This window comes from Pinus tabuliformis, chromosome X (genome assembly GCF_031772625.1).
Source record: "Pinus tabuliformis cultivar Carrire ecotype Pingquan chromosome X, CPIR1, whole genome shotgun sequence".
Taxonomy (NCBI): domain Eukaryota; kingdom Viridiplantae; phylum Streptophyta; class Pinopsida; order Pinales; family Pinaceae; genus Pinus; species Pinus tabuliformis.
Genome location: NC_142308.1, coordinates 33543697 through 33566038, shown reverse-complemented (window position 1 = coordinate 33566038; position 22342 = coordinate 33543697). Strand labels below are relative to the sequence as shown.

Genomic DNA, 22342 nt, shown 5'->3' with positions numbered 1-22342 from the left:
AAGTAAAAAGACATCACAAGCAATTATCAAGTAAAGAGAAATCACTGTAATCATTGCCCTATAGATTTCTCAACACTAAGCAAGACGAAATTCTAAAGTTGCATCGAAGCTGTGACGCTGCAATGTTGAAGCTATAAAGCTACTTCTAGGTTGAAGCTGCTAGGTCGTAGCTGATGAAGCTGCATCAAGGTCGAAGTTGCAAAAATTGTTGCTGGGGTCAAAGTTGTTGGAGAAGTTGTTGAAAGGTCAAAGTTTGTTGGAGAAGTCGTTGGAAGGTCGAAGTTTGTTGCTGGAAGGCCTTCAAGAAGGAAAAAGTTGACTTGGTCTTGGAGGGTCTTGGTCAAGGTTTATAGGTCTTGGAATTCATCAATTGAAGCCTCTCAGTTGGAGAGATTTTGGCCCTGGATGATCACCTACATCTTGTGTCCTATTGTCTCACTATTCTTTATGATTTGGTAGCTATTTGATGATAAAGAATACTAATGATAATAAAGGAAAGAAGAAGTTAATCAAGTAAAGTAAAAAATGCATCACATGCAGTTATCAAAGTAAGATAAATCACCTAATTTGGCTGCCCTAGATTTCTCAACATGGTATCAGAGCTAAGGTGATTACATCAAGGAAGGGCATCGCAAAGAAGGATACTTAAGGGGCTGAAGTATGAAGAAATCATCTTGGAAACATCAAGAGCATAAATCATCAAGAACAATTTGATCAAGGAAGCGAAAAGAATCTAATACCCAACAAAGGAAGAATAAAGAAGATCGAAGCATTTTCTGATCTATTTTGGGCTAATTCTCCTCCACACGTGCGAAGGTTAGGGCATCATTTGCAATAGTGAAAGCTGAAAATTGCAGTCACTCAAAGGAGCCAAAGTTTGGGTCAAAGGAGGACTATTTAGCAAGCCGAATTGTCAAGAGGAGTTAAGGTCAAGCAAAGTCAAAAGAGGAAATTCTATCCATATTCCAGCCACACGTGTGACCTAGTGTTTTTACAGAAAAGGTCGAAATTGCAGGCCTCCTACAACAATATGAAATTTTGAAGAAGGACTGGAAATTTGAGGTTGTGAAACAAGTTTGACTAGCATTGACTTGAAGGAAGAAAAGCAGGAAAAAGCATTGTCATCATCAAGGAATCAATGTGATCTCCCTGTGAGCCAAGGATCACTTTTGAAGGAAGACATCTTCACCAAGAAGACATCTTCTATTATCTACATCATCATCAAAATCAAGAAGGCATCAAGCTGAAGATTTCATCATCTAGGTGTATCTTCACTTGACAAGTAAGTATCTTTATATCTATATTTATCTATCAAGATGACTTCATTTTGCAAGGAAAGCAACAAATTGGTTGGGTCGTCAAAATTTTCTTGCATGGAAGAAGAGGATAGATTTGATCCTCATAGAAAATGAAGTCGTTGGTCATGTTAAGGGTTTAATTGTGAAACCGTCGAAAGAAGAAGCTCAAGTTCTACAAGGTGAAGATATTGAAAGAAGAAGGAATAGCCTCATACTTTATGAGGGTGTGAAAAATAAGAGACCAACTCCAAGAGCTGGAAGAAATAATATCTGACAAGGAAATGACTGCCATAGTGCTCAATGCACTAGCAAAGGAATGGGGCAACTTCACATCAAGCATCTATGGGAAGAAGGAAGCTACTCCATTTAATGAACTATGATCATTGTGCAAAATCAAAGAAACAAGGCTAAAGGCAAAAATCAATGTAGGATCAAGTGAGCAAGTTCAAGCATTTGCTGCCATGGCTAGAAGAAAAGGGAAGTTTGGGAAGCTTGGTCCTAAAAAAAAAAGAACACGTCGAAGGTTCAATGCTATGGTTGTCATGAATATGGGCACTACAAGAGAGATTGTCCACAACTCAAGAAGGACAACAACAAAAGAGGAAGGGAAGAAGCCCATATCATCGAAGAAGTGGAAAAAGCTGAAAAGAAGAATTCAAAGAGGAAGTAAAAGATCTCTACTATGAGAGATATTGTTCCTCACCTGGTTCTTTTCAAGTTTTTGTTTCAAGTTTTTTGTTGTAAAATATAACTATCATGGCAGGAATCATTAGAAGCATGATAGGATGTATCATGTTAGGAGATGGCATCATATAAGCATACGATTGATAACAAGAGCTCCTGACATCTTCATAAAGAAGCATGAAAATAGCTGAAATAGAGGTCTGTGGCTATCACCTATAGAAGGATGTAGCTCTTCGTAACCTCATTAGAAGCATAAGTAGTACTTATGGGAAAAAGAAAGTCATCTAGTATAGAGCTCATTATACATCATTCAAAAGGAGCATTTGCAGGATGATGATCAAGATAATCCATTGGAATCTTCATTGTAAGGTTCACCTTCTGGAAGAAGCAAGTTACTCACCAGGAATTCCATCTTGTATGGGATTCATGGGATGATGGTATAATGTTAAAAGAAGTGAAGTAGGTCAAGGGATTGAAGTTCTTTCAATCAAGGAAGCTGCCAAGGGAAGTCTATATGACCAAAAGAAAGAGGTGAGGTATGTATGCTTGAACTTGATAAAATAGAGTCATGTCATATGGTTGCAGATATCATGAATGAGTGTTCTATCTCAAGAGCATGATCAAAAGAAAGAATCTCCTCCTGTGAAAGGATGCATAAAGGCATGGTTCACACATTGACTAGATGAAATCAACATAATATGTCTTCATATTAAATATGAGGTGATTGACAAAGTCGAAGGAACTATGATTGGAATTTCCTCGGAGGAAATGTGTGAATAAAGAAAGGAAGAGATCATGAACTTTGCAACTATGGAGAAGGCAATTAACATCCAAGGACTATAAGATTTGACTATGATATCTCCATGTGGAAGATATGAAGATCCTGATAAAGTCTGAAAAAGAAAGAGACCCTTGATGTTGTATATCTTTGTGGAGATGTGTCAATATATATGCAGGATGTTGATGCAAACAAGGAGTTATCATGATGGAAGACCATCACAAAGGTATTTTTGATTTAATGATCATTTTCTATTTTTCAACAATATTTGGATGAGCTAATGCAGGGTTACCAAAGGAAGAGTTGTAGATGTCATCTACAACTAACACTCATGTGGTAGGATGAAAGATCCTGAAGGAATGTATGAAGGAAAGGCCAAATATGGACTATTGGATCACTTTCCAATGAAAGAAAGGATGACATGACTGACATGATTCATGAATGAAAGTGATGGATGGTCGATGCCCTACAAAGAAGTCTCAAAAAGATGAAGACTCTTGAATAAAGAAAAAGAAGTTCATGACATCGAAAGGAGTAGCTCTTCAAGCAGCTGGTTGTCCCATGATTTTCACCTAAAGAGATGCTGGAAGCAAGTCCCTTGTCAAGAGGGAGTTTGGTCAAGTCCTTGATTAAGAGGGGGCTTGGGTACATTCCTTTTATAGGAATGGGTACTTTCCTTCACTGGAATGGGCATATCCTCCCTAATTGAGAGGGAGAGATAGACACATCGTTCTTGTCTTCACCTGAGAAGATAGAATGGAGGATTGAGTAAGCATATGGCATCTGATACTCTTTGAGGATGTGGTAGGGCATCTGAGATAAGAGTAGTCGTAGAGGATCGATATTCTTTGAGGACTGGGAATCCAAGATAAGAATAGTCTTGGTGGAACATACGCCAAGAGAACCCAGGTGGGGTATGTTCCGAGAGAGACAATGATGTGGGTGTCTATAAATCATTGGTCTCGCCAGCATTATGCTCTGATCTTGTGGAGAGACAGAGTTGTTAGTCAAGGCCTTGCTATGTGACAATGCTATATGATATGATGCTATACAAATGGGTTACCAATCTAACTCTTCTTATGAGAATTCTTCAGATTCAAAATGTCCAAGTACCTTGTATGGATTATGAATACCTCCCTAGTTAAGAGAGAGTGTGTTATGCTCTTGACCTGCGAGAAGATGCCAGAATATCGAATATACGAAGAAATACAACCTAGAACACAGAACAAAATGAGAAATAACAACATGTATTTTATTATTCAGAGATGAAAGCAATGTTCACTTGCCTCTTCGAGGGGGCAACCTCCAATAGAGCAGGGCTCGATTACAAAATAAGACACGACGCTCCTCAATGGGGAGTCTCTATCCTTTATATACGATTCATACATGCAATACCATGGGTCAATACTATGGTTCTCTTAATACCATCTATCTAATACCATGGCTCTTTTGCAACTAACTGTGGTCCCTTTCTTTAAATGCGGGTCAACCACTTACAATTATTAATATGGGCTTTATTGACTCTTTAACTAACTATAACTGTGACTCGACCCTATTACATAAATAAGGCGGTTAGGGTTGGACCTTAACATGCCCTCCCCCATAAAAATAGCCTTGCGCTCAAGGTTGAAGCCGCGGAAACTGCTTAAGAATAGTGGTTGGTTCCCAGGTCGCATCTTTTGGAGAGGTGTCTTTCCACCTGACAAGGACTTCCTTGATTGTGCGGCCACGCAGATGTCGTTCTCGCTTGGCAAGGACCTGTTCAGGTTGGAGCCAGATTGAACCTTCTTCATCCAATTCAGGTAGACAGGTATGAATTCTGCAATTGTTCCTACCACTTTCTTGAGGCATGATACATGGAAGACGGGATGGATTTTTGTAGTGGGTGGTAAGGCTAGCTTGTAGGCGACTTCGCCAATGCGCTGAAGTATTTGATAAGGTCTGTAGAATTTTGAAGATAATTTCTAACAACCCTTGTCTTTGAGGGATGTTTGCTTGTATGGTTGCAACCTCAAGAATACCCGATCCCCTTCTTGAAACGTGCGCTCTGAACGATGTTGGTCTGTGTGTTGCTTCATGCGTTTTTGAGCTTGATGGAGATTATCTTTGAGACGGCTAGCATGGTTGCACAGTTCCGTAGGAGTTGATCCACTGCTTGCACCTTAGAGCATCCCGGGAGATAAGTAGGTGAAGGGGGGAGTTGACCATAAACTGCTTCATAGGGAGTCATCTTGGTGGTGGCATGATAGTTAGTATTATACCACCATTCAGCTAAAGGTAACCACTGTACCCATTGATGTTGCTTTTCTGAAGTGAAGCACCTGAGGTAGGTCTCTAGACATTTGTTGACGGCTTCAGTTTGACCATCAGTTTGGGGATGATAGGAAGTACTTAGTTGTAGTTGGGTGCCTTGTAGCTTGAAAAGTTCCTGCCAAAAGTTACTGGTGAAGATCGGGTCATGATCAGACACAATGGAAGTGGGCATGCCATGCAATTTGAAGATCTGGTCCATGAAAGATTGAGCCACCAAAGTGGGTGTAAAAGGGTGGGGTAGGGCGCAAAAATGAGCATACTTAGAAAGTCTGTCCACAACCACCATGATGACTGACTTGTTGCCTGACTTCGGAAGACCAGTAATGAAATCCATAGAAACATTCGTCCAGATTGAGGCAGGGATGGGCAATGGTTGTAAAGTGCCTAGGGACTTGACTGTTTCTCCTTTGTGGCGCTGACACACATCACATTCAGCTACAAAAGTAAGAATGTTCGTTTTCATGCATGTCCAAAAGAAGGAACGACGAGTGCGAGCATAAGTCTTTTGAAAGCCTGCATGGCCTGTAGTGGGAGATGAGTGCAACTCTGCCAAAATGCGCATTTTGAGGGTGGATGTCGGTGATATCACTACTCTGTCCTTGTAGCGAAGAATCTCATCCTTCCAAGAGTAGCCCGCTGTGGAATTAGGATCTGCTCGCAAGTTATTAATGAGTTGGGAGAGCGAAGGATGTGAAAACCATTCCTTGCAAGCTTCTTCAATCCAATCTGGAATGGGAAGAGAGATTACTAGCAGGGTGTTGTCCTCCTCAAATTGGCGTGATAAAGCATCCGCTACGACATTTTCGTGCCCTTTCTTGTAAATTATCTCATAATCATATCCCAGCATTTTGGCTAGCCATTTATTTTGTTGTGGCGAGGATAACCGTTGCTCCAAAAAATATTTAAGGCTTTGATGGTCTGTGCGGATTTGGAAACGTCGCCCCAATAAGTATGTTCGCCAAGTATCCACTGCATGTAAGATGGCCATCATCTCCTTCTCATAGGTAGATTGTCCCAGATGTTTACCACTTAGTTTTTGGCTGGTGAAGGCCAAGGGTTGACCTTCCTGCATTAAGACAACCCCAATACCCGTACCTGAAGCATCACATTCAATCAGAAAAGACTTGGTGAAGTCGGGTAGTGCCAATACGAGAGTGGAACACATGGCCTGTTTGAGAGCTATAAACGCGTATTGTGCTTCATCAGTCCAGAGGAATGAATTTTTCTTGAGAAGGTGAGTGAGGGGTCTAGCAATGCGACCATAATTGCGGACAAATTTGCGATAGTAGCCGGTGAGACTCAAGAATCCTCTCAAACTGTTCAAGGTCTTTGGTTGGGGCCAATCCTACATTGCCTAGATCTTTTTGGGATCCACCCTAACATCTTCATGCCCCACAATGTGGCCCAAATACTCTACTTTCATGCCAAAAGAGCACTTGGAAAATTTGACAAATAATTTATGCTTCTGGAGCAGTTGCAAGAACAGGTCTACAGGCTAAAGATGTTTTTCCCAGGTGAGGCTGTAGATGAGAATGTCATCAAAGAAGACAAGGTCAAATTTTCTGAGATATGATTTGAGAAGGTGATTCATGAGGCTCTGAAAAGTGGATGGGGCATTACAGAGACCAAATAGCATGACCAGGAATTCATAATGGCCTTCATGAGTTTGGAAAGCTGTCTTCAGAATGTCTACTTCTTTCATGCGTATTTGGTGATAGCCTGAGCGAAGATCTAGCTTAGTAAAGAATTGAGCCCCATTTAGTTCATCCAACAAATCATCAACTACCGGGATGGGGAATTTATCTTTGACCGTAAGCTTGTTGAGGGCCTTGAAGTTTGGACACATGCACCATTCCCCATCTTTCTTGAGCACCATGACCACAGGTGATAAATAAGGACTGATGCTAGGATGAATGACACCAACTTCCAGGAGTTCCTTGATGATTTTTTCAGTTTCATTCTTTTGGGCAAAAGGGTATCTATATGGGCGCACATTCGGTGGTTGTGCCCCTGGGACCAAAGTGATGCTATGATCATGTTCCCCTCTAGAGGGTGGAAGCTCATGAGGTTTGTCAAAGACCTGCGGGTGGTTGTTTAAGACTTGTTGCATCTTAGGATGAATATGAAGGGTAATGGGCTCGAAGGCCTGGATGGCATTAAATTGGGCGATAACTCCATGATGATCCTTTTTTAACAACTTTTCCATCCGATGCGAGTTGATGATAGAAGGAGTACCTGCCTGGAGTCCGCAGAGGGTATGCGTGTGGTCCTTCTGCTTAAAGCTCATATATAACTCCTGGAAATCCATTGTGATTGGGCTGAGTGTGCGGAGCCATTCAGCACCCAAGACAATGTCACACCCACCCATGTTGATGGCAAACATGTGGGTCTTTAGGTGGTAATCTCCCATCTGAAGTTTGATATTTTCACAGCGGCCTTCACATTTCATTGCCCCCCCATCAGCAATCTGGACTTAGAAATTAGAGATTGCTCTGACAAAACAATGCACAACTTGCGACTCGTTGATGGATAAAGTTATGCGTGGTGCCACTATCAATCAATACTACTACAGGGCGATGTTTAATAAAACCTCTCATTTTGAGAGTTTGGGGAGAAGAAATGCTTGCGAAAGCATGGAGCGAGATAACAGTTCTTCTGGTGTATCTGGGAGCTCATTGTCTTGCTGGTTGTCCTCATCTTCCTCCTCTGGTCCCTCAAAGGGTGGGGCTTCCTCAGATGAACTGTGATCAGTAGCATCAATTTGAAAGAATTTGGGTTCCTTGCATTTATGCCCCGAGGAGTATTTGTCATCATAGTAGTAACACAATCCTTGCTTTCTTCTTTCAACCATTTCTGTGGGGGATACCTTTTGAACCTTAAGTGTTTGGGTAGCGCCTTGAGCCTGGGTGGGGTGTCCCTTGGTTATGAAATTTGGATGAGGCGACTGGGCTGCTAAAGCACGTTCCACTTTGATGGCCTTTGTGCAAGCTTCGATCCATGTGGTTGGGTGGTGCATCCGGACGTGGGCTTGGATGGCGTCTTTGAGACCACTTATAAAACATTCCAAGTAGAATTCATCTCCCAGACCTGTTGTGCGGAAGGCCAATTTCTCAAAGGCTGTAATATAGTCGTTTACTGTGCCTATCTGTCTAAGCTTAGTAAGACGACCCAAAAAATTAGATTCACGGTCAAAGCGGTCACAAATGGATTTTGCGAACACTTGCCAAGTAATTGTCCTTGGATAGCATTTATAATGCCACTGCCACCATTGCCATCTTTCTTGGTCCAAGTAAAGGCCTCCCACACGTAGTTTAGTTTCATCATCTACGATGTGATTTAGAGTGAAATATTGTTCCATTTGTGCTACCCATATTGACGGATTAGTGCCATCAAATTTGTACATGTCTAGCTTGGGAGGTCGAGGGTGGGAATGTTGGTGATTTCCATGGAAGTGAAGATGATCGCTAGATTCTCCTTCATGGTCTTCTTCATTAAAAGCATATGCCTCCAATTGTAACGCTAACTTGCCCTTTATGATGGTGCCTTGTAATGTCTGGATCTGCTTCGTTAACTCCGCCAAGTGTTTTTCAATGGTCTCCATCTTCTCATTGGCCATAGCTTGAGCTCTGGTTTCTACCATACACAGATCCAGGTCACTTGTCATCACTATGAAAAAATTTGGGACCACCCGAAAATTGAAGCTGACAAGTGAATGGTACCACTGTGTTCAGCTCGTCGTCCTGATTCTTTTGGGCTAAGTCTCTTATAAGCATCTCGGGCAGGCCTCAGATCTTTTTTTTCCTTATATTTTCTGTACTCCGAACGGAGTTTTACTCCCTGCTTATCAATACTGCAGTAGCCAATTTCCAGAAAAGTTAATCCTGCCCAATGTCCTGCGAGAATCGCCCTATGGTATAGGAGCCACAAGCCTCCCTGCTAATCCAGGTGGATATTGGTGGCCACCTGCCAAGTCCACCTGGACCCCCACCATTGTCTTTCTCAGCGTTTTCAGTTTCCTTAATTGTAGCACAACTTACTATTTTTAGCAGTTTTTCGGGTCCTGAACTTCCGGAGCCGTTTTGAGGCCCTAAACGACGTTTTTTGGGGAATCCGGGGGCAACATGGGTCCATAGAATGGACCGATGTTCCCTGTTCCAACAATGATAGTGCTCGGATAGATCTTTCTAATGAGCTATTGTACGCGTCAAACGGAGATCATGTGCCAAAGTTACGACCCCGGGAAGTTGATGTACCAACTTACCCCCAAACGAGGCCCATAGTTTGGCGTTTCATCTCCTAGGGTTAGGTTTTGGAATGTTAAGGGTTTTCAATTGTTTCTCAACAATAAATAGGCCTTCGAGCCTCATTGTAACACAGTTCAGAGGCATGTAGCCATCACATCTCTTCTCAGAGATAAGCTACCATCGCCCTAGCTGGTTTATTTCCATTTCTGATTGTAAGCATATTTCAGTATTTTCCATTAATGAAATGAAGTATTATTTCCGCTGCATCTTTGTGTATATGGTTATCTCTGTAATTTGTTGCGTTCCTGTTTAAATCCGGATCAGTGGTATCAGAGCGGTCTGCTTTTTCTCTGTTTTTCTTTGCATGTCCCCAACAAGGTCGGGATATAAGGAGTTAGGGCTTGAACTGGTTGAACCTTTGCAAGACCAGCCTCGCAAATCCCGACGGCATCCCATGGCGGACGAGAAGAAAGACGAGGGGGCAGGAGATCCCATCAAAATCTTGCTCGAAGAAGCCCTCGAGCGACAACGGAACGCGATGATGGACAGCTTTGCTCAGATCCTTCAGCGGCTACCCAGAAGCAACGCATCGGCTTCCAGCAGCTACTCTGGAAACGCCACACCCTTTAAGGTACAAGTTAATTTTGAAATCCCCATATTCGAGGGTCAGATAGATGCAGATGCCGTAGATAAATGGTTAAATCTGCTAGAGGGTTATTTTTCTGTTCATGAATTTTCGAGTCGGGAAAAGATTGTTTTTGCTCTCCTCAAAGTAGCCCCCCACGTCAAGGATTGGTGGGAAACCTACTGCGAGCAGAAGGATGAAAGTACTGGCTCAGTATTTTCAGCCGCACCCACCTGGGATTCGTTCCGGGATGCCATCAAGGAGCAGTACTACCCTGTCGGGAGCTATGAGGATGAATACATAAAGTGGACCACGCTGCGGCAGGGAAGGGACCAAGACGTGCCGGAGTTCACCAATCTTTTCCATACCCTTCGCACAAAGTTGGGTATCAAGGATTCGGAGCAACATTTGATACTCAAATACCGTGGCTGCCTGCACAAGTACATCCAGGAAGAAATACAATTCCTAAACATCCCCTCGCTCGGCGCAGCATACCGGTATGCCGTCAAGGTCGAGCAGAAGTTTAAACAAAAGAAGCGAGACTTTGGATCTGTGAATCCAAAGCAGGGGAAAGGTGCCCCTAAACCACAGAACAAAGGACAAAGCCAAGGCGGGACAGCCCAAGACAACCAGCCGAAGCTGCAAGCAAAGAACAGTGCCGCGAAGCCGAGAAAGGACACTGGAAAATGGTGCGAGTTCCATAAGAGCTCCACTCACAACACAAGTGAGTGTCGGGCCAAGCAGTCACTGGTGGCTGAGCTAAAGGTTTCAGAATCAGATGCATGTTCCGACTCTGAGTCAGAACCCGATAAGGGGTATGAAAAAGGGAAGCAGATCATTGATGCGGACCCCAGCGCCATTGTTGCTACTGCAAAGATCCAGAAAAATGAACCCGAAGATCCAGAGGAGGAGGAGCGTCTCTTCCACTCCCAGATGTGGGTAAAGGGCTCCCCGATACAGTTCATTGTTGATAGCGGGAGTCAAAAGAACCTCATTTCGGCAGAGGTCGTGAAGCGGTTGGGCTTACCGACCACAGCACATCCACAACCATACACCATTGGGTGGCTTCACCAAGGACGAGATCTTCGCGTGAGCCAGCAGTGTCGCCTTCCATACAACATCAAGCCCTTCACGGATGAGGTATTGTGTGACATTGCTCCCCTTGAGGTTTGTGATGTATTACTAGGACAACCATACTTGTGGAAGCGACATGCTGTGTATGAATCAAGGCCCCGTGCTGTTATTATTACATTGGGAAATAAGTTGTTCAGGATACCAGAGGTAGCACCACCTGCCGCCCTCTCTTTGATTACTGCAAAACAATGCAGTAAGATCATTTCCAAAACCAGGAAATTTGTTTTCCCGATGATACGCCCTCAAGGAAAGAAGAAGACAGTGGCCGCGGCCTCCAAACGGGGCCCCTCTGCACGACAACTACAGATGGACAAGATTGTGGAGGAGTACGAGGACATCTTCACCTCCCCGGCAGGGGTTCCTCTGCACTGTCAAGTCAAGCACTCCATCGATCTGACCCCAGGTACGCCGCTACCCAATGGACCAATTTATCGGCGCTCCGTTCTGGAGAACGATGAAATCAAGAGGCAGATTCAGGAGCTCCTGCAGAAAGGTCACATCCGTCCGAGTTCATCGCCCTGTGGGAGCCCGATCGTGTTGGTACAGAAGAAGGATGGGACGTGGAGACTCTGTATTGACTATCGGGCGCTGAACAAGATCACTGTCCGTAATAGGTACCCGATCCCGCGGATTGATGACCTCCTAGACCAACTAAAGGGGGCGAAATATTTCAGCAAGATCGACCTAAAGTCGGGATATCACCAGGTACCAATCGAACCCTCCGATGTGTGGAAGACTGCCTTCAAATCCAAGGAGGGCCTCTTCGAATGGTTGGTCATGCCTTTCGGATTGACGAATGCTCCTGCAACCTTTATGAGGCTAATGGATGACATCTTGCGGCCATTCACCAACTCCTTTGTAGTAGTATACTTGGATGACATTCTGATCTTCAGCCAGAGTTGGGAAGAGCACCTCCACCACATCCGACAGGTTCTCCAAACACTGCGGCAACACAAGCTATGTGCCAATTTGGAGAAATGCACTTTTGGCATGACCCAGGTTCAGTATCTGGGATACATCATTGATGAACAGGGGGTGCATGTCGATCCAGCCAAGATCCAAGTCATTCGGGATTGGCCCTCTCCAACCACTCTAACAGAGCTCCGCAGCTTTCTAGGTCTTGCCAACTTCTACCGCAGGTTTGTGTTGGGGTTTTCTCATATTTCTTGGCCCTTGAGTCAAGTCACCAAGGGCGGGGCGAAAGCAAAATTCTTTTGGTCTGAATCTCAACAGAAGGCATTCAGGGAGTTGAAGGATCGCCTCTGCACGGCACCAGTGCTCGCGTTACCAGATTTACAACAACCATTTGAGGTCGAGACAGATGCCTTTGACTATGCTATTGGGGCAGTCCTTACTCAACATGGACATCCAGTGGCATATCACAGTGAAACACTTTCAGACACAGTCCGGAAGTACCCCACTTATGATAAAGAGATGTATTCCATTGTACAGGCCTGCCGACAATGGAAGCATTACATATTGGGGAAGGAAACGGTCATCCACACAGACCACCGACCTCTGTAGTTCATACAGACCCAAGGGAAATTGCAGAATGATCGCCATCAGAAGTGGTCTACATACCTGCAACAGTTTCACTTGAATATCAAGTATAAAAAGGGCAGCACCAATAATGTTGCAGATTGCCTCAGTCGACCACCGATCATGGCGCTAAGCACCGTGCTCAACTCTTGTGGGCACGAGACTTCTGATTGGCCACTTCTCTACAAAAGTGACCCAGAATTCGGCCACACATACCAGACACTCTTGGAGGGTCGGCAGGTTGCAGATTTTCACCTCCAGGATGCCCTATTATGCCACCTCGGTCACCTTTGTGTTCCTTCAAGCGAGCGTGCCAAGATGATTTGGGAAGCACACTACAGTCGGGCTGCTGGGCATTTCGGGGTCGAGAAAACAGTGTCAGTACTGCAAAATTATTTCTATTGGCCGAATCTTCGACAGGATGTTGGGAAATACATCCGATCATGTACTGCCTGTGCCATTGCCAAACCGGCCATTAAGAAGCGCGGCCTCTATACCCCGTTGCCTACCCCTAGTCGACCTTGGGAATCCATCTCCATGGATTACATGTCGGGCCTTCCTTCCACTAAGCATGGAAATGACTGTGTTTTTGCGGTCGTCGACAGGTTCTCGAAGATGGCTATTATGGTGGCCTGCAAGAAGAATATCACAGCAGAAGCCACTGCTAAACTCTTCTTTGAACGAGTGTGGGTGCACTTTGGGATCCCATAGTCTATCATCTCAGATCGGGACAGTCGGTTTCTCAGCACATTTTGGTCCAGTCTCTGGTCAATGCTGGACACCAAACTCACGAAGTCCACAGCCTTCCATCCTCAAACTGATGGCCAGACAAAGGTTGTCAATAGGATGATTGTGCACATTCTGCGCATGTATAACTCAAAGCATCCACGCACATGGGACGAGAGCCTCCCCTATGTTCAGCACAGCTACAACCGAGCTCTTCACAGCTCCACTGGCCATAGCCCTTTTCAGGTGGGTTTGGGATTCCAGCCACTATGCCCCATTGATGTGGCCATGCCACTTGCAGCTACTCACATGAATTCAGCTTATGTCCAGTCCGAAACAGATAAGGCCACCAGCTTCATTGAGCGCATCCAACATATTCGCCAGCAGGTCCATGACATTCTTGAGAAATCAAATGCCAAGTACAAGCAGCGACATGATCAACATCGGGTGCCACACAAGTTTCAGGTGGGCGACAAAGTCTGGTTGCATTTGCAAAATGAACGCCTTACTGGAGCCTATCGGAAATTGAGACCACTCCGATATGGTCCCTACACCATTACTAAGGCTATGGGAGACAATGCATTTGAGCTCAGCATTCCCCCATTCCTTGGCCTGCACCCAGTGTTCAATGTGGACCGCCTTCGGCCATACTTTCCACCATTGCTAGACACATCCGACATTGCAGAACAGCTCAAACCCCCAGAATTAAATCCAGATTGCATGGAACAAGCTGCAACTGATCGGATCATGGACACACAGATCAAGAACACTCGCCAACAGAATATCCAACTGTATCGAGTTGTCAAAGCAGGCCAACGCCTTCAGCAGGGCAAGTGGCTCACTAGGGAACAAGTTCAGCAGAAGTTTCCTCATCTCATGGAGGAACTCAACGCAATGGGGACCATTGCTTCCTAAGGGGGGAGGAATGATCCAGGTGGATATTGGTGGCCACCTGCCAAGTCCACCTGGACCCCCACCATTGTCTTTCTCAGCGTTTTCAGTTTCCTTAATTGTAGCACAACTTACTATTTTTAGCAGTTTTTCGGGTCCTGAACTTCCGGAGCCGTTTTGAGGCCCTAAACGACGTTTTTTGGGGAATCCGGGGGCAACATGGGTCCATGGAATGGACCGATGTTGCCTGTTCCAACAATGATAGTGCTCGGATAGATCTTTCTAATGAGCTATTGTACGCGTCAAACGGAGATCATGTGCCAAAGTTACGACCTCGGGAAGTTGATGTACCAACTTACCCCCAAACGGGGCCCATAGTTTGGCGTTTCATCTCCTAGGGTTAGGTTTTGGAATGTTAAGGGTTTTCCATTGTTTCTCAACAATAAATAGGCCTTCGAGCCTCATTGTAACACAGTTCAGAGGCATGTAGCCATCACATCTCTTCTCAGAGATAAGCTACCATCGCCCTAGCTGGTTTATTTCCATTTCTGATTGTAAGCATATTTCAGTATTTTCCATTAATGAAATGAAGTATTATTTCCGCTGCATCTTTGTGTATATGGTTATCTCTGTAATTTGTTGCGTTCCTGTTTAAATCCGGATCACCTGCACAAATGGTTAGATCTGTCTGCAAAACCCTCAACTGTTGAATGTGAGTTGGACTGCGGCAGCAACTGAACCCCAGCTGCTAGATCTGAATGGTATTGTGGCAGTAGACCCTGAACTGGTGGATCTGATTGTTGTGGCGGCAACAAAACCCCAATTGTTAGATCTGATCTGGTAAAGAAGATGATGGGCGATCTTCAGAGAGACGAGGGAACTATGGTCTCAAGGAGTGTCAGGTGCTACAGATCGCAATATACATAAGGGTCCAACAGTAGTACTCGGCCCAATCTTTCAGGGCACTAACTAAGGAGGATCAACTGTACCCTTAGCCGTACTACCCGACTACCCTATCGTATGCGCGAGTAATCTCCCCGAGTGTTGTTCTCGGTGTACTGTAGCAGCAAGACGACTGACGGTTTATCTACGGCGAGGTTTCAAGTGAGCCTAGGGGGCTTTCGATATACCTAAAGGGTACGTGGAAGACAGTCCATGTGCGGTTCTGTCTAATGCTCTACTACTCGAAGGGGTACCCACAAGGGTTACAAGGGAGTCCAACAAGTGTGACCACCTCTTGTATTTCTTGCGTGCATGCCTCCCCAAATCCGCAGGTTTATGCGCTCAATGACAGATCCCGTGGCATAAAGATGCCGGAACACGTCTCTAACCAAATTTTTTTTGCTAAAAATGGAGATACTGCCGGCTCTGGAAAGCACTCTGATACCACTTGTTATGCTCTTGACCTGTGAGAAGATGCCAGAATACCGAATATACGAAGAAATACAACCCGGAACATAACAACTTGAGAAATAACACCATGTATTTTATTATTCAGAGATGAAAGCAATGTTCACTTGCCTCTTCGAGGGGGCAACCTCCAATAGAGCAGGGCTCAATTACAAAATAAGACACGACGCTCTTCAATGGGGAGTCTATCCTTTATATAGGATTTTTACATGCAATACCATGGGTCAGTACCATGGTTTTCTTAATACCATCTATCTAATACTATGGTCAGTTTGCAACTAATTGTGGTCCCTTTATTTAAATGCGGGTCAACCACTTACAATTATTAATATGGGCTTTATTGACTCTTCAACTAACTATAACTATGATTCGACCTATTACATAAATAAGGGGGTTAGGGTTGGACCCTAACAGAGTGTTGAAATATGTGACTAGGTTCGGCCTTCATAATTACATATGTAATCGTGATTTTATGTATTTAATGAAAAGAGAAAAATAAATTTATTATTTGTGTTCTTGAGGCATGGGTTTCATGCTTAAGGGAAATTTATTTTTAGGTCAAGTACCCATTGAGTGCTTCTAGGTATGTCATAAAGTCAATTGAGTCATTGTCATGTATTGAAGACCCATTTGGGCATGTTACATATTGTAAATAAAAATTTATTGAGTCAAAATAGAGTCAAAAGACCCTCCAAGACCTCGTCATGGCACAAAGATCAAGTTGACCTACATGAAGGGACAAGTCGGCCTCAAGATAGCAATTCGTACCCCTCACAAGCCTATAAATAAGAAGGAATTTGACCTCATTTAGACACTCACTCAAGCAAGTTCGACCTCCACAAGATAGAAGTTAGTAAAGGATGAAGAAGGAGAAGAAAAGCAAGTTCGAATTTTTGGGCCTCTCTCTCGCTCTCTTTTGTTAAGGTTTCTAAGGTTGTTGGGGAAGACGAAATTCTAAAGCTGCATCGAAGCTGTGAAGCTACATTGACGATGCGAAGCAGCAAGGTCGAAGCTGCATCGAGGTCAAAGTTGCAGAAATTGTTGCTGGGGTCAAAGTTGTTGAAGAAGTTGCTGGAAAGTCGAAGTTTGTTGTTGGAAGCCGTTTAAGAAGGAAAAAGTTGACTTGGTCTTGGTCAAGGGTTATAGGTCTTGGAATTCGTCAATTGAAGTTATATACGAAGAGGAGAATTCTGATGGGTTTTCCTCTCGGTTGGAGAGATTTTGGCCCTAGCTGATTGCCTACTTCTTGTGTCCTATTGTCTCACTGTTCTTTATGATTTGGTAGTTGTTTAATGATAAAGGAAAGAAGAAGTTAATCAAGTAAAGTAAAAAATACATCACATGTAGTTATCAAAGTAAGAGAAATCACCTAATCTAGCTGCCCTAGATTTCTCAACACTTTGCAGCCTAGTTTGGCAATTGTATCTTCGTGGCTCATAGGTCTATCTCTGTGGCTTGCTAAAGGTTTATGTGGCAACTCACTCTTGTGGCAACTCGCTTCTGTGGCAGCTCACTAAGTACTGTGGCAACTTTCTTTTGTGGCAGCTTGCTAAGTCCTGTGGTAACTCGCTTCTGTGGCAGCTCACTAAGTCTTGTGGCAACTCGTTTCTGTGGCAGCTCGTTTGGTATGTAAACCCATATGATATTCATGTTAGGAGAATTATTTCGATTTGTTGCAATAAGATTCAAGTTTCCGAATTTTCACACACATTGGGTGTATGAATGTAAGGAGGGAGCAATCACGGGACATGAGTTACCTTGACCTTTGTTTTTCCACTGTTCTTCATTTGCCTTTTGCCTTTTATTGTTTTTCTTCATTTTATTGTTAAGGGCTCAAGGGGATGAGAGCATGATGTGTAAGAAATAGCAGTGATTACCCCCTTAAAGTTGGGCAATCCATCACCCACCAGGGATTGGGACATTCATGGGTTCCTTAATGATGAAAGGTGCGCTCAAAGGGGCCCTAGGTACCAGGGTGATGGCCATAATTTAGGGGTAGAGCTTATGTTTGGCTTTTGGCCACATGCTAAATTTTAATGTGTCGACCTTCTTTTGCATTTTTTGGTACAATTGTTACTGTATGTGGTCATATTATGCTTTTTATCTTCTTTTTTATTAATTGCATCAATCTTTGGGGCATTGTTCCAAGCTCGACCCAAGATGTGGATAAGGGGAAAGGGAGACTATCACCTTGTGGACCCAGTGGATAAATGTGAACCCAAATGAGGAAAAATGTGAAAAGGGATTGTAATGAGCGGAGAGGAGTGAGATATTTGGTGTCGGGAAGCGGGATCACACAACCAAAATCAAGGTTTCCCATGTAGTGCCACTCTTAAAGTTAATGGTCAATAGAGGAGATCACATGGGACTAGGATACAAGATTAACCCCCCAGTTGATGTAAGAGAACAAGAGTATAGCCGAAGCCCTTTGTTCTTCTAAGTGTCCTAGTAATCCATGCCCAAGTGTGCCCAAGAAAAACAAGCATAAACACCCAATTACATAATGAAAAATCATACCTTTGAGATTGGATGGCCCACCTTAAAACATACGATCATGACAAATGAGCGAGGGTACACAATAATTGGCTTAGGTGGCAGAGAATGGTAGGACATTAGAGCTATCAGGTGGTTGACAAGGGGCTACTGGGTACCAAAGGAAGACAAATCTTAGGAGAAAATTTCTCCTATGGGGTCACCCACTGGTGGTGGGTAACAAGACCCACATGATGACTTACATAAAGATTAAGAGGCTCTCCCCTTGTCCATCATTCATGGAACCCTCCCTCTCATCTTGGCACTTAAAGGGCTCAATGAGGCTGCCATCCAATGACCCTCCTTCATCATGACGTCATCATTTCGGCTCTCTTATGGATGGTTTTTTCATGACTTGTATTAGCTACTTGGTGGGCTTGTCACCAAGACTTGTATCTAGCACATTATTTTATATTTTTTGGGGCTAATTAGGGTAAATCGAATTAGGAGAGACTCATATAAATAGAGATGAGTCTTATTTGAACTCATCATCATCACTAGGATCTTTATTTTATAACTTTTGGGGTTAATTAGGCTAAATCGAATTAGGAGAGACTCATATAAATATAGACGAGTCTCATTTGTGAGAACTCATCATCATCACTTGGATCTTTCTCTTGTAAAAAGACTTCACACTTTTTCTTGGACACTAGTGGAGATTCTATTGATGCATTTCGATATCTTTGGAAGCTAGAATTTCGTTCTTCTTTGGAGCTACATCTTGGTTTATGGTTGGATATATCTCATTGTCGTCTTGTAAGTGCTTTTTGTTGCATATTTCATTGAAATAATGTCTAATGTGTGGAATTGTTGCAACTAGTTAATACTCTTGTTCCCTATTTTGTTGAATATCATTGTAAAACGTTATTTGGTTGACAATTGCACATGTTACTTATTGCATGACAATAGATGAATGTTCCTAGTGGATGGGATTTTGTTTTTCTTTCATGGAAGTCCATAAACCTTGAGTAGGTAAATGTTAAAGATTGGTTGCTAGGGCCTAATGCGCACTGAACGAGGCCCCCGATACTAGACCCCCAAATAGGTGTAAGCTGTGGTGATCTCAATGTCTTCCCTCGGAAGTAGAAATGTATGTCGGTGAAAGCGTTGATGGTCATAAAACCTGGTCAAGGCATCAATCTGTCTCTGTAGGCCCTTAGGGGAGGAGCCTAGTAGGATCAAGTCATCAACGAAGGAGACAATCGTCCCCGTTCAGGATATGCTCGCAGAGGAAAGATTCCAACTTGTCAATGTAGTCCCAAAAAGTGACGGCGAGAGGGGACACCCCTGCTTAACTCCTATGGTACTCTATCTGAAGTGATAGAGGTCGTGTGCCGTACGAAGGCAGCCAAGGACCGACTCGTATAGCCTCATCGTCTGCTAGACGCAAATGTCTCGAAGCTGTTGAAACAAAGGCTCTCTTAGTATTGTGTCAAATGCTTTGAAAAAGTCCACAAAGTAGCAAAAGTCTTTCAAAGAGCGATGATGAGCCTCCAATGGCCCTTAGTATGAAGACGTGATCGATTGTCTGGTGCTTCAAGTGGAATTCACCTGATCTCTAGCCATGAGGTGTCTACTCTCCAACTCATCTGATAGCTCAAGGGTTAGGCACTGGTACGAGAAAATTGGTGATCAACTTTTACTTTCTCTGTCTATAGTTTTGGCTCCCTTTCCCTAGATGGCTAGCTAGGGCATCCAACAAAATCCATTGGAAAAGGAATTTCGAGATTCTGCGTGGATAGAACTCTTCCTTAGTGTGTTTCATCTTGGTAACCCAAATTTTGGTGGAATTACCATGGTTTATTCTTTGGATATTCTTGTGCCCTAGAAGGGAACCTAGCTTGTTTCCTTTGGAAAGGTGGCTTCCTTGAGGGCCATATGAACCTTGTATTCGATAGAATAAATCATAAGAGACCCTTTCTTCTCTCTTACCTTGACCTAGAGCATACCTTGGAGGAATTTCTTCCCATGAATATCTTAAAAGTTAAAAAGCTTAGGTCTAGTGTAAGCACTTACTAGGTCTCTCTAAAGGAGCGAAGAACCTATTTGAAATGTCAAACCATTTCACGGACTTCTTTAGAGTTCCTTTATCACATTTGGAGTGTCAACTCTAGGTATGTCGATCCTCATTGCAAATTTCAAGCCCTAGGTCTTGATCTCCACCCTAGGTCTTTCTTGGAGATTTTTTAGCCTTCTACACACCATTGTTGTGCCTCTCCTTGAATGGGCCTAGTGGAATCACTTCACATTTAATTCATTAACCTATTCATTTCAAGTGATTTCTTTCCTACTAGGGCAACTCCCATCGGTGAAATTCCTTAAAGAGCAGGGGACATTGGTTGAGGTGACTGTGGGTCTTTGTCCCATTGTTGTCACTTGGTCTAGTAGTTGCCCCATAGGTTCTCCTCCTAGGGCCCTGCTAGATTGTGTGGCAACAAGTCTCTCGAGGACTATCCAAGCCCTCTTGATTTAGCCATAGCTCATTTGAACTTTTTACCTTGAATTATCTCTCATCTCACCTTAAGCCCTACTTTGAATATCATGTTCAGGTGTTTTATTTAGTAGAACCTTTGGAGGGTTTTTAGCCTGCTAATTCTTGGGTTATCTAACCTTTAAGATCTGATGGGGAAGCCTCCCATGTGTGGATAATATCCATCAGAAAACAGCAAGGGAACAATTATTAAGGTGACAGTAGTGGCTGACTCCATTGTTACCTTTAATCTAGAGCGCTTAGCAACGCTTTGCACCAAGGCACTAGATTTTGTGGTAACAGGTCTCGCACTTGAGCTTTTGGATTTTATCTGGAGAAGTGTGGTATTTTGCTGTAACAGAGATGAAGTACATGCAAAAGAGGATAAGAGGAATACAGTCCACACAAAAGAAGCCTAACCATTTTCTTAGAGATTCAGTAGAAGATTAAATTCACAAATCATTTAAGATATTTTGTACACAAGGAATCCAAGTATAGTTGTGTCTATCAAACATTGGCTATTTTGCTTACAAACTTGAGCAAGCCAATAAGAGTTACATGTCTGCTCTATCCATACTTGTCCCTACAAACTGGCATTAACATATATCACTGACATGATTTTCCAGTTATAACCGGACAATAGTTGTGCTTACCCCTTCGAGCATGCTTAAATCATACATGACATTCTCATATATTTATATAAATGTGTTGACGCTTAATGTAGTGCAAAAATATATGGCATAAGCTAATTTCGTGGAAATCCATTTTTATTTTATACAAGTTGTCTTTGGTTGCTATCTGCAAAATACTACTAATGGTTTGTCATCTTCACATCGATAATGCTTGAACAAACAAGTACAATTCTTCAGACACTTTCTTTTTATGAAATTAAATCCAATAGATATATAATGTTTCAATCTACATTTTATTTGTATATATTGGCATATTGTTTCTATTGCAATCTTTTGTTTGTATGTAACCAACTAGTTTGTCCTTTCATCATCTTCTGTTTTATTGAATTTGGTCACTATGGCTAGAAGTGTATGGTTTAAATCCAATTAGCCATTACATAATGATGGTAATATCATGTTTGAATATATGTGTCACATTTTATTATTTCATTATGTTTTACATGTGTGTTCCCCTTGAATGGAATGGTATGCAATATGTTTTATGTAATTTGCTTGTAGTCATGATAAACTTTGCTGCTTCTGAATATTTTCACTCGATCTTACTGCTGTCTAGTAGTTATAATGGATGCATGTGTAATTTGTTTTTCATATTTCAGGTTGCAATTCTCTTCTTTCATGACCAATTCACTGTCTTAAAGGGAATTGGGCTTGGTGTGATTATTTTTGGAGTAAGCTTGTTCAATTGGTACAAGTAAGTTTTGGACATTTGATAGTTTATAAGTTCATACTATCTGTAATCATAAATTCAGCGTCTTGCATGTATTTCCTACAGAGTGGAGTGCAAAGTTTGGTATATAGCTCACAATAGTCACCAAACAAATAGAAATGTTAAACATAATTTATTAGGCAAAACTATAAAATCAAAAAGATCATTGGCATTTATTTTGTGTATAAACATTGTTTGGTCTATATGGTAATTCCTAGCCTGTTCATATTTGATTGGACACTTTGTCAACTCACAAAGATTGCCATATTGGTGGTAGAATGCGCATACCTATTTATATGA

General features: G+C 42.9%; 1 protein-coding gene across 3 annotated transcripts in view; it reads left to right on the top strand.

The window, feature by feature from the left end:
* Positions 1 to 22342, top strand: part of LOC149138193 (Nucleotide/sugar transporter family protein) — a 256676-nt gene that overhangs the window by 211332 nt on the left and 23002 nt on the right. For all 3 annotated transcript variants that reach the window (XM_089446671.1, XM_089446672.1, XM_089446670.1), the window contains one exon: positions 21933 to 22027. In XM_089446671.1, the coding sequence (XP_089302797.1) occupies positions 21933 to 22027 (95 nt within the window). The remainder of the gene's footprint in view (positions 1 to 21932; positions 22028 to 22342) is intronic.